The 15,986-nt window shown below is 38.8% G+C and overlaps 1 protein-coding gene across 4 annotated transcripts in view; it reads right to left on the reverse strand.

Moving 5' to 3' along the window:
• The window catches only part of limch1b (LIM and calponin homology domains 1b), a 106,228-nt gene that overhangs the window by 9,337 nt on the left and 80,905 nt on the right, over positions 1–15,986 (reverse strand). For 2 of the 4 annotated variants that reach the window (XM_036568893.1, XM_036568894.1), the window contains 7 exons: positions 14,437–14,527; positions 12,261–12,388; positions 10,586–10,691; positions 10,400–10,471; positions 7,554–7,579; positions 6,944–7,057; positions 896–988 (listed from right to left, as the gene is read on the reverse strand). In XM_036568893.1, the coding sequence (XP_036424786.1) occupies positions 896–988; positions 6,944–7,057; positions 7,554–7,579; positions 10,400–10,471; positions 10,586–10,691; positions 12,261–12,388; positions 14,437–14,527 (630 nt within the window). The remainder of the gene's footprint in view (positions 1–895; positions 989–6,943; positions 7,058–7,553; positions 7,580–10,399; positions 10,472–10,585; positions 10,692–12,260; positions 12,389–14,436; positions 14,528–15,986) is intronic. The other 2 variants (XM_036568891.1, XM_036568892.1) reach the window with 2 other exon arrangements.

Genomic DNA, 15,986 nt, shown 5'->3' on the forward strand with positions numbered 1-15,986 from the left:
ATGGGAAGCATATATGAGAGAAATTCCTTGAGAAATATGGAGCTGAACAACATTTAGCACCATTTTAACTGAGCCAGAGAAGCTTATGAGTGCGTATGTGTATGCACCATAGGTTTATATATACAGTGTTCAGTTCTTTTTAGCCTATTTTGCACAATATTTTAATTTAATTTGGTTGTTATGCTTTGTAAGTTTTATATCAGCAGATATTTGAGGATCAGTTATTGGTGCCAGAAGGTACAAGTGGCATTGGTGCACCTCTAATAAAAAACAAAAACATTATATCCATGCTTCAACATCTGATTGGACCATTTTTAAAGCAACACTTTATACACACGCAGTGTTTTTCAGACTTCATTATACCTTCATTAGCTCTTTACCTATATAAATATTTATAAAGGTAAATTATAACTGACATCAAGCTGTTATAAAGGCTGTTTTTGCCAATTTTGAAGTGACAGATTATCTATATTCAAATGACATCATTTTATGATAACTGACTTGAGATAATTGACTGAAATCAGTGTATTTCTTTAATATCAGAGTGACACAATTCCAATGATAACATTCACTTCATAATGTCACTGTATACATAATGTATGTTCTATTAATCCAGAAACAGCTTTAATTTCAACCCAGAAGTGTCATAACATGACAATGTAATCACAATTGACAAAAGCGGCATTTATGCCAGCGGACACTGGCCTGCTTCACAAATGTTGTTGGAGGTTTATGTTCATTGTTATGAAGGTTTTATGTCCATATCATGTATCCTTTTAAAAATCAGCTGCTAAGTAAAGTGTCAGTTCATTTTAAAATGATCTGATCCTAAAGATATTAGAGTAGGAAGGTTTTGTTGTGTGTCAGTCATGTTAAAATAAAAGAATTTATTTGCCTCTTCATGGTATCTCCTCTCTTCCTCTTCAACCTCCTTCTGAGCCCTCTCCCATTCCTGCTTCAGCTTCTCCTGCTCACGACGGTACTTCTCCTGCTCACACACACATACATGGAATGGATGAGGAAAGATCTTAAAAAGAAGAAAGTGCTTCAAAAGGCCTTCCTTTCCCAACTTGGCAGCTCCAAACAGATGCTGAAGGATCCTGTGTACAGACAGGTTTTAAGGTTCTGGAAACGTTAGCAGGGAAAAGTTAGGAAGATAATAATGATGTATAGTTAGAAGTAAAGTTTAGTGAGGGAAAGAAATAGAGTAGCAAAGCAACAGCCCAAAAACAGCCAAAACCAGTGGTGTAGTAACATTTTAAAGGCACAGTCTTACAGATAAACATCTGACCTATAATCTATGTCATTTGTTTATTAGATATGCTCTCCACATTCTTCTGTGGAAATGACCAAATGAGATCAGAAAAAAGCAGTTTAACCTTTAGAAGTAAGAAGTAACTAATGTAAGCAACAAATAACTGGTGTAGTTACATGTGCACAACAGATGTAACAACAATGTAACTACTAATGATTTAGTCACTGTTACAGATGGATTACAGAAGTGCACCTTATGTAATTACACATGTGAATCAACTTCAGTTTTGCCTCATGTAAATGCAAACGTGTATATTAATAGTTGTAACAGCCTATTATCTCTCATGCTATTACACAAAGATAATAACAGCAGATGTCCCCTTATATTAAGATGTAAGTTCCATAACATTAATTAAATGAGTTGAATTCCCACCAAAGCAATGTCGGTATTACCACTCCATTATTACACAGTACCTACATAACAACTACACAGGAACTGACCACTTATTTTAAAGTGTAACTTTAACACTACACTACAAAAAAGAAAGTTCCTGTGTAGAAGATACACTTGTGTAATTACCTGAGGCAAAACTGAAGTTGATACACATGTGTAATTACATAGGCTGTACTTTTGTAATCCATCTGTAACTAAATCATCAGTAGTTACAGTGTTGAGTATGTTATTCATGTGTAACTACACAGTTATTAGAGACACAATATAAAGTGGGACCAAATAACTACATAATTACAATCGGCACATCCATTTTTTCGGTTTGTTTCAATAGTGTTGCTGTTTTTTTTTTTTTTTTTTTACAAATAACAAAATTTCATAAAGTTTAAATCATAATGAAATATTGTCACTTCTATATATAAACACAGTTGTCTTCTGACAGGATTTTTCAGAATAATTCATCTCAAAATACAACATGCTTATGATAACTGAGACTTCCAAAGGTTAAACTTAAAAGCCCTTCAGTAATATTCATCTTTCAGGACAGAAGATCAGTTCATTATTGTGCCTTTAAATTTTGGTTATTGGCAGTAAACAGTGCATACACACACTCATACACACACTCTCGTATACACACGCACAGTGGCGCTCGTGGGGTCTTATCTTAAGCAGGGGACCCATGCACCATGCAGTGCTCAGGTTAGGTCTCTATGCAGTGGCCCTGAATCTTTGTTGTGGTTACAGGATTAAAACAAGCCTCAGGTTCTCAGGCTCAAACATGCCCTTAGTCTTCTCAAAGCTCAGTGCTTAGGAATGAGGTGGAAGCTCAATATGCATTTGCCTTAATTGTTTCTTCAGTGCTAAAGCAAACGTGTGCTTACATGTGTCTAACACAGGCAACAGCTAATCAGAGTGGACTAAGCATGCATCTACTTCAATCTTACACAACAATGCTAGAGGATATTAGGCCTGCTCAGCGCTAACTTAGTTTTAGGTTAAGTACTGACAAACAACTCAAAGCCAACACTTAGCAAACACCAATAAAGCTTGGTAATTGTCTAAAACAATAGTTTGGAAAAAAAGAAATCAAGTTTATGGAATTTCCCCCCAAACATAGTCGATCAGCCAAGACACGTTTGGAGTGAAGCTGCTTAAGAGGCTCATCAAGCTAAGAAGAAGGTGACATTTGGCATTGTATAAACTGCTTGTCTAGTAGGGACGAGCATTTCAGTCAAATTTAAAACTTGGATTTGTAAGGCATCGTTCAAAAATATAGAAATAATACCCCCAAACAAAAAACAAACAAAATAGGCTACCGCAGACTAGCATCAGACGGACAAAACACAACTGTAGTAGGTGACATGGCCTGACATTTACACCAAGAAAAGTCAACCCAAAGTCTAAACAGACAAATGTTAATCATCTGCTTCCATCACAGCTTATATCACTAGTCTTGTCACCAGTGGTGGACAGTAACTATCCATGCATCCATCATCTAAACCGCTTATCCTTCTGGGTCGCGGTGGGGTGCTGGAGCCTATCCCAGCTGTCATTGGGCGGAAGGCAGGATACACCCTGGACAGGTCGCCAGTCCATCACAGGGCAGACAGACAGACATACACATTCACACACTCACACCTAGGGGCAATTTAGTATGTCCAATTGGCCTGACTGCATGTTTTTGGACTGTGGGAGGAAACCGGAGTACCCGGAGGAAACCCACGCAGAAACGGGGAGAACAGGCAAACTCCACACAGAAATGACCCTGGTCACCCGGCCGGGAATCGAACCCAGGCCATTCTTGCTGTGAGGCGACAGCGCTAACTTGTTTTTGCTGTACTTAAGTAGTTTTTTTCGTGTATCTGTACTTTACTGAAGTATTTCCATTTTGGATCACTTTTTACTTTCACTCCACTACATTTCAAAGTCAAATATCTCACTTTTTACTCCACTACATTATGAGAAATCTGTCCTTTTGGCTTATGTGTGTATAAAAACGGAAGAAGCGTGAAGCAAGAACACACGTTGTTTTAAACTTGTTTTAACCTGTTGGACACAGCTACCCAGTGCACCCATATGGTTCAACGTCAGTGCAACAGTTTGGGAGTGCCAACATAAATGATGGAAGAAGCTCCTGACTCTAACCAAACTTTGTGTAAATAGACCACAATATAGAAATATGTACACATATGCAGTTGTGACTCGCATGTTTCTTTTTCTGAATTTATACAAACACTATTTTATTTTACAGTAAATTTGTTTTTGCTAGTTTATGTTTATGAACAGAGACCTACAGATGCAGTTTAGTAAAGGAAAACTCATTTGTGAACCTGAGATTAAAACAAGTTTTTATTAAATTTGTTTGAATTTAAATTATTTTTTATTTAAACTAAGTTGCAAATAAATCTTAAACTGAAACTTTGCTTATTCACAAAAAGTGATTTCAGAGCCACTCAGTTCTACCTGATGGAAATTGACTGCCTTCAGTGTTTTGTGCTTATGATCATTTTAATAGACATCAGCATCACTAATTAATGACTCTATTAAAAGACTGGTTTACCAAGAGTGACACTGGAGTATTTTCACCTAAAATGAGTTAATGAAGCGAGTCTTGTTTACGAAAATGATAACAGGACATTAAAGTCATAATTAATCTTTTAGTACTTTCACTTTCAATACTTAAGTACATTTGAAAGCAAATACTTTTGTACTTTTACTCAAGTGGAGGTCTAAAGGGAGGAACTTCTACTTTTACTGGAGTAATATTTTACCTTGGGTGTCTCTAATTTAACTCAAGTACACGGTTTATGTACGTCCACCACTGCTTGTCACATAGTACAAACTCACTATTTTATCTTTTAGCTGGAAACAGTGAGTTTGTGAAGAGTTAATTATCTGATACCAAACATGATAAATTCACTAAAAGATTATTAGTATTATTAGTATTACATTCAATCTATATATATCAAGTGTAAAGTGAACGGGAGCCTCTTACTTAGCTGCATTTTTCTGAAGTCCATCCTGTTTAGTATAGCTGCACTTTGTGCTGCCTGCTACCCGAGCTGCTCGCCTGGTGTACAGCTGCCTTTAGCTGGCTGCAGTAGGCTTTCTAGCCGTGTCTCAAAGCTAAGGATGCCCCAGAGGACGCAGCGTCACATCACTGAGAGCCATTCCGTTTTGTAGCGTCCTTCAAATGCGGCCCAGAAATGCGTCCTTCACTCGTGAGAAATTGAAGGGTGTAGCTGGTGTAGTTTATCAGGGCTGGGAAAGGCTCTCCTACCTCGGCTCCTGTTTCCTTCATTGGACTAAATAGGCAAGAAACTCTGATCATAACGCAAGATGCAAACACTTTGCTCTGTGGCGAAGTACAGATCTCATGGTTCATAAATACAGGGATGTATAACCATAGAGAGGTGCTAATTTGTCAATCTCAAAAATCCTAGTTTACTATTAGATTTTACAAATATTAAAGAATTCTGAATGCCTAATGCCTAAGGTCTCATCCACACATTCTGGATATTTTTTAAAACAAAATTTCTTCATTTTCAAACAATCTGCCTACAACAACACTTTTCAAAAATCTCAAAAACACTTATATAAGTATTCCAACTCATTACATGGCTATAATGCCTTATAAAATTGCGAATCAAATGAATCAAGAACAACATTTTGAGCATGAGTATTACATACTGAGGAGCTAAATCAGAGATTTAACAACCTGACGGTAGTGTGTTGCAAACACAATAGGCTTTGACTTGCAGGCCATCCAACCACTGTAACTCAGTATTTCACACAGATTCAAAGCAATAATCTGTTCAATAATCTCAAGTACACTTGCTTATTCTTCTCTTCGTAGAAGCCATCTTGGCGACTGAATCTGCACAAGGCTAATTAGCTTAGCCTCAGAGCTAATGGAGCTACATTAGCCTCCTAGTCCCAAACAAGCAAACCTCACATACCAAACATGTCTCGGCTGACCCACTACATTTGGGGTAAGGGGAAAACCTGCACTTGTTTTTTTGCCACACTCTCTGCCAAAGCAATGTTTTATTTATGTATGTCTAACGCAGGAAGCGGTTAATTCAGATTAGTCTAGGCATGCATCTATTTCATTCATAATAAAAAGGCTTAATGAGATAACAGTGCTTAAGATTAAGTGCAATCTAACAAACAACTCTAATGCCAATGCTAAGCAAACAGATCGATCTTAACAATCTACACCGATCAGGCATAACATTATGACCACCTCCTTGTTTCTACGCTCATTGTCCATTTTATCAGCTCCACTTACTATATAGGTGCACTTTGTAGTTCTACAGTTACAGACTGTAGTCCATCTGTTTCTCTGCATACTTTGTTAGCCCCCTTTTATCCTGTTCTTCAGTGGTCAGGACCCCCATGGACCCTCACAGAGCAGGTACTATTTGGGTGGTGGATCATTCTCAGCACTGCAGTAACACTGACGTGGTGGTGGTGTGTTAGTGTGTGTAGTGCTGGTATGAGCGGATCAGACACAACAGTGCTGCTGGAGTTTTTAAACACTGTGTCCACTCACTGTCCACTCTATTAGACACTCCTACCTTGTCAGTCCACCTTGTAGATGTAAAGTCAGAGATGATAGCTCATCTGCTGCTGCACGGTTAGTGTTGGTCATCCTCTAGTCCTTCATCAGTGGTCACAGGACGCTGCCCACAGGACGCTGTTGGCTGGATATTTTTGGTTGGTGGACTATCCTCAGTCCAGCAGTGACACTGAGGTGTTTAAAAACTCCAGCAGCACTACTGTGTCTGATCCACTCAGATCAGCGCAACACACACTAACACACCACCACCACATCAGTGTTACTGCGGTGCTGAGAGTGATCCACCCATATAGTACCTGCTCTGTGAGGGTCCATGGGGGTCCTGACCACTGAAGAACAGGGTAAAAGGGGGCTAACAAAGTATCAGAGAAACAGATGGACTACAGTCTGTAACTGTAGAACTACAAAGTGCACCTATACAGTAAGTGGAGCTGATAAAATGGACAATGAGCATAGAAACAAGGAGGTGGTCATAATGTTATGCCTGATCAGTGTATTTTTAATCATCATTCAACAACCACTACTTGTTTTATTGGGTTAGTAGCTCTGGCGCTGAAACATGCTTGGTAAATGCTGTAGCTATCACTTCCACAGCCTGCTTATCTCCAGCGTGGCTCTGGCTGAAGCTGAAGCTCAGGTTAGTGAAGCTGATGTACCTGAAGCATGCGCTCCTGCTCTTGCTGCCACCTTTCCTGCCGTTTGCGTTCTTCCTCGGGGTCCCACGAAAAGTGCTCGCCCCGCTTCGCCAGATTCAATACCGAGGGAGCAACCTGACCGTACCGCGTTCACGCCCGCACACGGACGTGCACACACACATACACGCACATAAAACACCACAGGAAAGGGGAAGGAATGAGGGGATAGACAGAGTTGGTCTAAAACTAATCCCAAGATTTACACGTTTCCTACGCTACCATTATGAAAGAAAAGGATGATGAATGGGAAAAGAAAGAGAGTTCGAGCACATCCTGCTACCTCCCCATCTGGCAGTGTGCAGTCTTTTGTTCTGCAGTGTGTGGTAATCCATTATTTTACTGATTACCTCATTAAATAATATCACTTATTTCTCAATTATGAATATAAAAGATGGTATTTTTCTTCAAGCTGATCAAACATTCCCACATAACTGTAACTATAACACAAGTAATCACTTGTAATTAGTAATTCATTAGATATATATTCATATATATACACCAGAGGAGAAACAGCAAGACAAGTCACTGAGAATGAGGAAGACAGACAGGTGACTGTAACGCTGTCACTTACATTTCCATGCTGTTTCTCTGCAGACTCTGTAGGAAAAAAGACAAAAGATTTACAAGTTGCATTTAATATACAAAAGAAATGGTGACACTTTATCGGGATGGCCCTCTGTAGATGCTTTATGGATGCTTATTTTGTTGCTAAATATCTATAAGCATGTTATGTTGTCCTTATTCCTGAACATGACATTCACTCTCACACTAACCTTAACCCTCAAACCAAGTCCTAAACCTCTAAAACTCTAACCACAACCTTATGTACATTAACCCTAACTGTAAAGCTGACCGTCTACATAGCTTCACCAAATAGTTTCTCCATAATTAAAGCGGTTGTAGATCATCTGTCCAAATTAGGCGTCACAGAGGGAAAAAAATGTGAGCCAACAAAAGCTAAGCTAGTTATAACTGGAGGAACATTAAGTATAAAGTATCAGGTAGTGAATGCACACACACTAGGGGGCAGTGAGCACACTTGCCCAGAGAGGTGGGCAGCCCTATCCGCAGCACCTGGGGAGCAGTTGGGGGTTAGGTGCCTTGCTCAAGGGCACTTCAGTCATGTACTGTCGGCTTAAGGGATTGAACCGTGACCTTCCGGTCACAGGGCTGGTTCCCTAACCTCCAGCCCATGACTGCCCCCTATGGGCTGTAACAGTAAGATAGTTTTCCATAAACTATGTTACTGAGGTGGAGAAAGGCAAGTTAAGGGCCAATGATAAGACTACACTGGCCCACTAACTTTCTTGGATGCAAACTTTTTCGAAGTCAAAGCCTGATCTCATAGACTAATAAAGCCACCTCATATAATTTTTAGTAAAGATGGCTAAAAAGGTGATGACAAAATAAGATGTCTTTGAGGTTAACTCAATCTCCCTGAAACTATGAGGAAAAAATGAAGTAAATGTAGTAAAAGAGATTAAAAAGGGAATAAACACATCAAAAAAAAATATTTTTAATAAAACCACATGTCACAATTACTGGCAGCCCCTGGAACTGTTTTTAGCAAAATGTAACTGAAGCAAGTCCCCATTTATGTTTCACCATTTTCAGGTGCACCTGAATGTTCAGAAACTCTTGAAGATGGTTAAAAAGGCAAAAAATTCTGTTCTCCAAGGATCATGGTTGGAGATTTACATTAAATGGTAGTATTCTGGGGTCACCTCCACGCCAACAAGCCTTTTCTTTGATCTGACCACAAATGTAACTGCCTGAAGTTCACTAGACAGTACTAAAACTTTGACTGGAACTTCGTTGTATGATCAGATTAAATAAAAATACAGCTTTTTGCCAACAAACACTCAATATGGGTCTGGCATAGAAAGAAGGATGGTTATACAGTTAAGTACCATGAGGATCTGTGAGGTTTTGAGGCCATTTTCTTCCAAAGACCCAGGGACTCAGTGGAGGTGCTTAGAGGTTTTCAATGAGTATCAGTCTGCATTCAGTTAAAAAAGCTAAAACTGGGATGTGGTTTGATCTTCCAGCAGGACAATGATCCAAAACATAAATTTAAAGCTTCGTAAAAATGGCTAAAAGACTACAGAATCAAGGCTTTGACATGGAAATCCCAGTATCCCATTCTAAACCCCATTGAAAACCTGTGGTATGAGCTGAAATTTGGAGCATCTGCAGAGATTTTGTACTGAGAAAGAGTCTTAGGCTTCGTTCACATTACAAGCCTCATTTTTGAAATCCGATTTTTTGCTCAAATCCGATCTCTCTGACAAGATGGTTCACACTTGTTTAGGTTATTAATTCAAATCTGTCATTAATGTGAATGAACAGGCTTCCTGAAATGACCCGCATGCACACATCGTACTCAGTAACGTCACGTGAATGAATCACGTTCATCATCAGCACAAACTAACGAGCAGAACGAGCTTCGCTGAGAAGATAATTAACTCTGATCAGCTCTCAGCTTCATTATTAGAGCGAGACGAAGGAGAAAAAGGTGAGATGTGTTGCTTTTCCATCGTTTACAGGCTTTAACTTCTGTTCGGCGCTGTTGCCATGGTAACGCTGAATGACAGCGCATGCGCAGTGGAAAAAAGCAAATGAATTCGGATCCGAGCATCACATTAAGGTCACATGGCCACGAATTGGATACGTATCCAATCTACAACCACATATGAAAGATGCTCTGGTTGGATTTGAAAAGATCAGATTTGCGTGTCCACACAGCCCTGAAAACATCGGATCACATTAGGGCAAAAAATCAGATTTGTGCCACTTCAGCCTGGTAATGTGAACGCAGCCTCAGATTCCTTGCTCTACATTCTGCAATCTCATCAGTCATTCTAGGAGAAGACTCACTGCTGCTATGTTGGCTAAGAAAGGCTGCATAAATGACTAAATGCAGGGGTGCCAATAACTACACATGTGGTTTTGTTCTGTATTAATTATTTATCATTTCTAATTTACTGAAACAAACAAGAATTCAGAATGTAAAATGTTAAATATTGAATGTAAACATAATTATATGGTTATGTAATCGATTAATTGTGTAACTATGTGATTACATTTAAACAGTATAGCAAAATGATAACTCCACATGTCTGAACGTTAAAATCATACTATAATTCTTCAACTCATGATATGAAGCTTAGTTAATGCAGGGAACATGAAACACGACCAGACAGGTTAAGTTCAGAGAGTTTTAAGGATGTTTCACAGATACTGGAAGTAAATTGCATTAATAACACACCCACAAGTGGACATCAGACAAAAAGTGCAAAACAACCAGTGTGGGGTTAGAGCAACGTGACAAACGTGGCACATTAGCCAATGGGAAGACCAGAGGAACACTCCACATCACGGGGCGGGGCAAAGCTCAGCCAATCAGTCAAGGTTTACCTGACGAGGTGAAGAAGTCCCAGCGTAACTTAGGGTTACTGGACAACGGTGTTAGCTGGGCACTGTTCAGCTCTACACAGCGACCCAGAGTCAGGGAGAGAGGAGAGCACATGTGAGCAACTGCTCAACCTCTAAACGTCTGCACGGTGAAAAGACTGTCAGGGGATGTGCTGAACTGTAACTTGCCTGTTGCTGGAGGTTCACAGACTGGCTGGGGTTTAGACTGGTCTTCACTGGCTGGTTCAGACTGCTTTGCAGTTCTTAGTGGAGATTCCAGGAGAGGTTTGCTGACCTAGAACATGAAGCACATAACTTAGGATACAAGAAATGCACAGTACAGTACAGTACAGTACAGAATAGTACATTAGTTCTAAAATAAGTATTTAACTAAATTTAAGACTGAGCAAAGTGGTTTAAATGGCCCACATCAGGGAAAATTCCCAGTACGATGTAAACACTGTTTTAAAATGTGCCACTCACTTTCCAGTAATTACAGTCCAGGTATGGATACTAAGACACAAAAACAGCCTGTTTTTAATTTATCATTCATATGACATCACAACCATGAACACATTTTGAAATATAAACGCACTTAGCCATTCACGTTGAAATAATAAGAGGTGTTTTATTGGAGAAAGTCTGTTACAAAGATATTTTAGTGGAAGCTGTCGGGAAAAATGATTCATTGTTGTACTGTTCCTGGCTGTCAGGAAGCAAATGTATCATTGACCAGGATTTAGACATCCAAGAGGAACTGCGGAAGTTAATTTTTTCCAACGCCCCTCAGGATTTGAGTGTGAAAAGCTTGTTCTGAACTTTTCAGCCCAGTCTGCTTTTTAAAAAAGGCACAATTCAAAGTAGCCGACGAAAACAGAGCTGATTTACATATCAGTTCTAAAGGCACAGTAACAAAGCCTGTCCAGTGCTAAGGGATAAAGAGCGGTTAGAAAATGGTCAGGTAAAATGTAGAATATGGACTTTTGAAGGGAATTTCTAATGATTTTCAAGATGTCAGATTAATTAAATAGTTAAAATGCAAACAAAGTTCTCCAGAGTGGTTATATGTGAAATGGTCCCTTCTAGAAAAACTTACCAAGAATTGTTTACAGTATGTGGTGATCGGAACCAGACGTCTACAGCATTTAATGTCTACAAATGCTACACCACAAAAGTGACATGAAATTGTTATAAATATGCTTCTGGTTGTCTGAGGCATTGTTTTACAACAGTTCTGAGTAAGCTTTTGGCCTAAAGCAACAAGCTTTTTATTTTCAAAAAGACATTGGTGGAGAGCTGCATGCAGGCCGCTGTCCTAGAAGAAAACATAACATATAAAACATATAAAAACTCATTTTGGATGCAAAATTAATGGGCTATGTTTGCGTGACAGACTCTTCTGGTTCCTATCACTACCACTGTACACACACACTGTAACAGATGTGTTAAAAAACTACACATTGTGTCTCTAACTAGACACATCAGTGTGCTCATTTGGTGACAACACACTTTGTTACTTTTAATACAAAATATTTTGAAATATTCCTGCGTCCAGATACACACAACACATTCTGTCTGACTTTTATTACAGAATGCGGTAAAAAGGTAAAGATAAAAAGAGGTAACACAAGTAATTGTGTTGTTATTTAACACATCACTTTTTAGAGTGCAAAGAAAGGTGGGTTGGTAAGTTTCTCCACAATAAACCATTTCAGTCCACAGAAATTTTGAAAAACTGGTGAAATTCCACTTTAAAAGTTTTCTTGCAGCATACCATATAAGACATTAATACTGTGGCTAAGTCAAGGATGAGAGACCAATCATTAATAACAAGGTTTAAAACAGAACGTTTTCCAAAACGTACCTCTGTAGCTGCAGTGTCACTGTGAGAGGGAGCCTGTGTCTCCTGTGTGGTCTGCACTGTGCCATTCTGGCTGATTACAGTAGAGTCAGTACTGTCCCTGGTCAGCTCCTCTAGAGATCGCTCACTCTCTATTAGGAAAACATTAAGAAAATAAACACTCTGCATCCAAAGGCACCATCCCAGCTGGCGTGTTTGAGTTTTTTTATATCCACATATGCACATGCTTGTGAGGAACAGAAGCCCACAGGGTGACCAATTTCTCATTTTGGTGTCCAAAGATTTGCTCATGAGCCCCCTATGCATTATTTTATTATTTTAATATAGTTTTTGGTGAAAACTGCATGAATGCAGACTCAAGCTCTAATTCAAAATTCCTCAATATGGGTTTGAACATCATTTCAGCTACATTGTGACTTATCAATCAATACTTTGAGTCCAGCTGAGCAATAGCAAGCTAGAAAACATTCACCTAATCCTTTATTTTACTTCACAAAACAAAGTTGGGACACTAAAAGGGATACTATCCAAATGCATACACATTCAAGAGACCTCCAACATACCATCCAATACACCTGACAGTAAAAAAAATAACACACTGAAAGAGAAAGTTGGAAAAGAAAGCTAAGAAAACAACTCAAAGAATGTTGGGTTGAATTAATCTGACACAAAAAGATTGTCTCTTGGTAATAAAACGTCTGTGAGATTACAGATGCACCAAAAATTCCAAAATCAAAAGAGAAAAATGTCATGTAAAGAGACGCTACGTGCTCAAAACCTGCCACGCTCTGGTCATTCCAAGGAGAACATTAACAAGCCTGGTTGAGCATCAGTTGTGCAAATGCATGCACTCCATGCTTAGAAGACCTGAAGCTGCCTTCGTAAAGAAAGGATACGCAACAAAACACTGATCTAAATCAAATACTAAATACTGACCTACATAAAGGAAAGAGACAATCATGTTTGTTACATTAATGTTTCAGTAATTTTACTACCTTAACCTCTGAAATGGCCAGGGCTCACTGGGGTGCCCAAAGTTCTATTACACAAGATTAGCTCAGCCAGTTTGCATTGAAGCCCCTGTACTAAAAGTACGCTTTAGCATGCAATAAGCCTGGGATTTAATGGGGTTAAATAAGTTTTTAGTTAATTATCAGGATCATTTTGAGATTCAGGTAGTAAACGTGTTTGTTATGGCTGGTTGATAGTATTTTCGATAATGTCTTAATGTCTTGTCACTGAGCTGCATTCTGCTTACGTAATCTTGTGGAGCCGACTGTAACAAATTACCTAACTAAAAAAAGGTCTAACTATTAACATAAATTCACGAACGGCATATCTTGTATTTGACACAAGTCTGTCCGGTAACAATTTCTATGAATGTCACCTTTGTAAGCATCTATAAACACATTCATGAATGTTATAATGCATTCATAAGACATTATAAACATAGCTATACATATTTATAAAAATGCATTATACATTATAGCCATGTTTATTATGCATTATGAATTGTTAACATAATACATTATAAGTACTGATCATAACAAATTATAAGAGCTCATAAGTCGTATTTGTCCACTCTAAGTAAAGTGAAGCGTACTGTACGAAAGCCTCCTCCAGTGTTCAGAGTGAGACTACAAGTTGAAGTATTTACTGAAGGATTTACTGAAACACTAAAACATACACAGTAAAGCACATTACAGGCTTCAAATGTCAGAGTTTAAAATAGTGCTGCCATCAGTGTTTTACCCAATGTGGGAAAGGTAATGTTCACCACCGTTAGCTTGGTATTTGTCTTTACGTTCTCCAAGCTGGGACTTCTTTGGCACTGACATTGTAACATGTTATTAACACTATTTATAATGCATTATATTAACAACTCATACTGTATAATAAACATGGCTATAAAGTGTAATTCAGTGTAATTCTTTTTTATAAATATTTATAACCATATTTATAATGCCTTATGAATACATTATAACATGTTATAAATGTGTTTATAGATGCTTACAAATGTGACATTCATAGAAAGTGTTACCGTCTGTCCTAAACAGCTTGTTGCTGACATGACATGAACTGCTGACCTGGAGGAGGGTTGTGGGGCTTAGGGCACTAATAAGGACAGGGCCAGAGCAGAACTACAAGCAGAAGGATGGGAAAATTCATGGCAACAGACCTGGTAACGCCTGTGTGCTGGGCTCCTCCTCTTTTACGGGTGGAGACACTGCCCTGGCCTGTGGGAGCTCCTCTTCCTCAGCTGGCAGCTGCTAAAAGTATACAAGCCCAAACAGACAGTTCTTTTATTGATATTATACAACAAAGTGTACTTTAAATGAATAATGTTAAAGGATCACAATCTAATAGAGGTCTGTGAGAGCTACTGGAGCGCCTGCCAACATGACACACAAGCTCGAATGAGTCACAGCTTGGAATCTGTGATAAAAGCTAAAATTTCATCATTAAATGCATTACAAGGCAAGTGTGTGTGTGTGTGTGTGCGTGTGTGTGTGTGTGTGTGTGTGTGTGTGTGTGTGTGCACGCACACGTGTTTGTTTTCGTACATTTTTATCTTAACTTTGTAGAAATATAGAAAAAAACAAAGCTAACCTACAATGTCAGGATGAACAAAATCATTCTGACTTTGTAAAATGATTCTTTCCAAAAGCTCCAGGTTCCTTTTTTTTAAAACTAAGCCTGTGTAGTGTGAAAGATTTGGTAGGCTCATAAAAATCAGCCATTGGTCAATTTTGCTGTAAAGAAACAGGACTTAGAATCATCCATTAAAATTCATCATCAGTGCACCCTTAGCACTTACATATATGTATTACATACAGGACATTATTTTTAAATATAGACACTTATGTATCATTCCTGTCATGACAAAACCTTGTACCTCATCTTTTACTTTTCTGCGTAATTTGAAGAAGCCAGTTGCCCTTTACATTGTGCTAAAATGTCAAGCTGAATGGATCAACAGAAGTGGTCCAAAATCGCTTGGAAAAACATTTGGTTGCGTTAACTTCCACAAAAAATTACAAATGGTTTTTCCTTCTCCTGTAAAGTAACCATTTTAAAGATGTACAGAATTTCAGATATTTATATTACATTTTTTTCAAGATTCTAAAAAATAAATAAATAAATAAATAAAAAAAATAAAAAACCACACAACAGATTTTCAATGTGATTTCAGACTTTGGGACTCCGATCGCTATACAGATTATTTTTTAAGCAATATTGGTGCCTTTTTATTGGTCCTTTCTTCATGAAATTGTCATGCAATGTAAAGAATGGCTGCCATATTCAAATTATATACATACATACATCATCTAAACCGCTTATCCTTCTGGGTCGCGGTGGGGTGCTGGAGCCTATCTCAGCTGTCATTGGGCGGAAGGCAGGATACACCCTGGACAGGTCGCCAGTCCATCGCAGGGCAGACAGACAGACATACACAGTCACACACACACACACACTCACACCTAGGGGCAATTTAGCATGTCCAATCAGCCTGACTGCATGTTTTTGGACTGTGGAAGGAAACCGGAGTACCTGGAGGAAACCCACACAGACAACAGGCAAACTCCACACAGAAATGACCCTGGCCACCCGGCCGGGAACCGAACCCAGGCTATTCTTGCTGTGAGGCGACAGCGCTACCCACTGCGCCACCATGCCGCCCTCAAATTATATAGAAAAGTGAAAATCGCAATAAAAATCACAATAGAG

Source organism: Colossoma macropomum, unplaced genomic scaffold (genome assembly GCF_904425465.1).
Source record: "Colossoma macropomum unplaced genomic scaffold, Colossoma_macropomum, whole genome shotgun sequence".
NCBI lineage: Eukaryota > Metazoa > Chordata > Actinopteri > Characiformes > Serrasalmidae > Colossoma > Colossoma macropomum.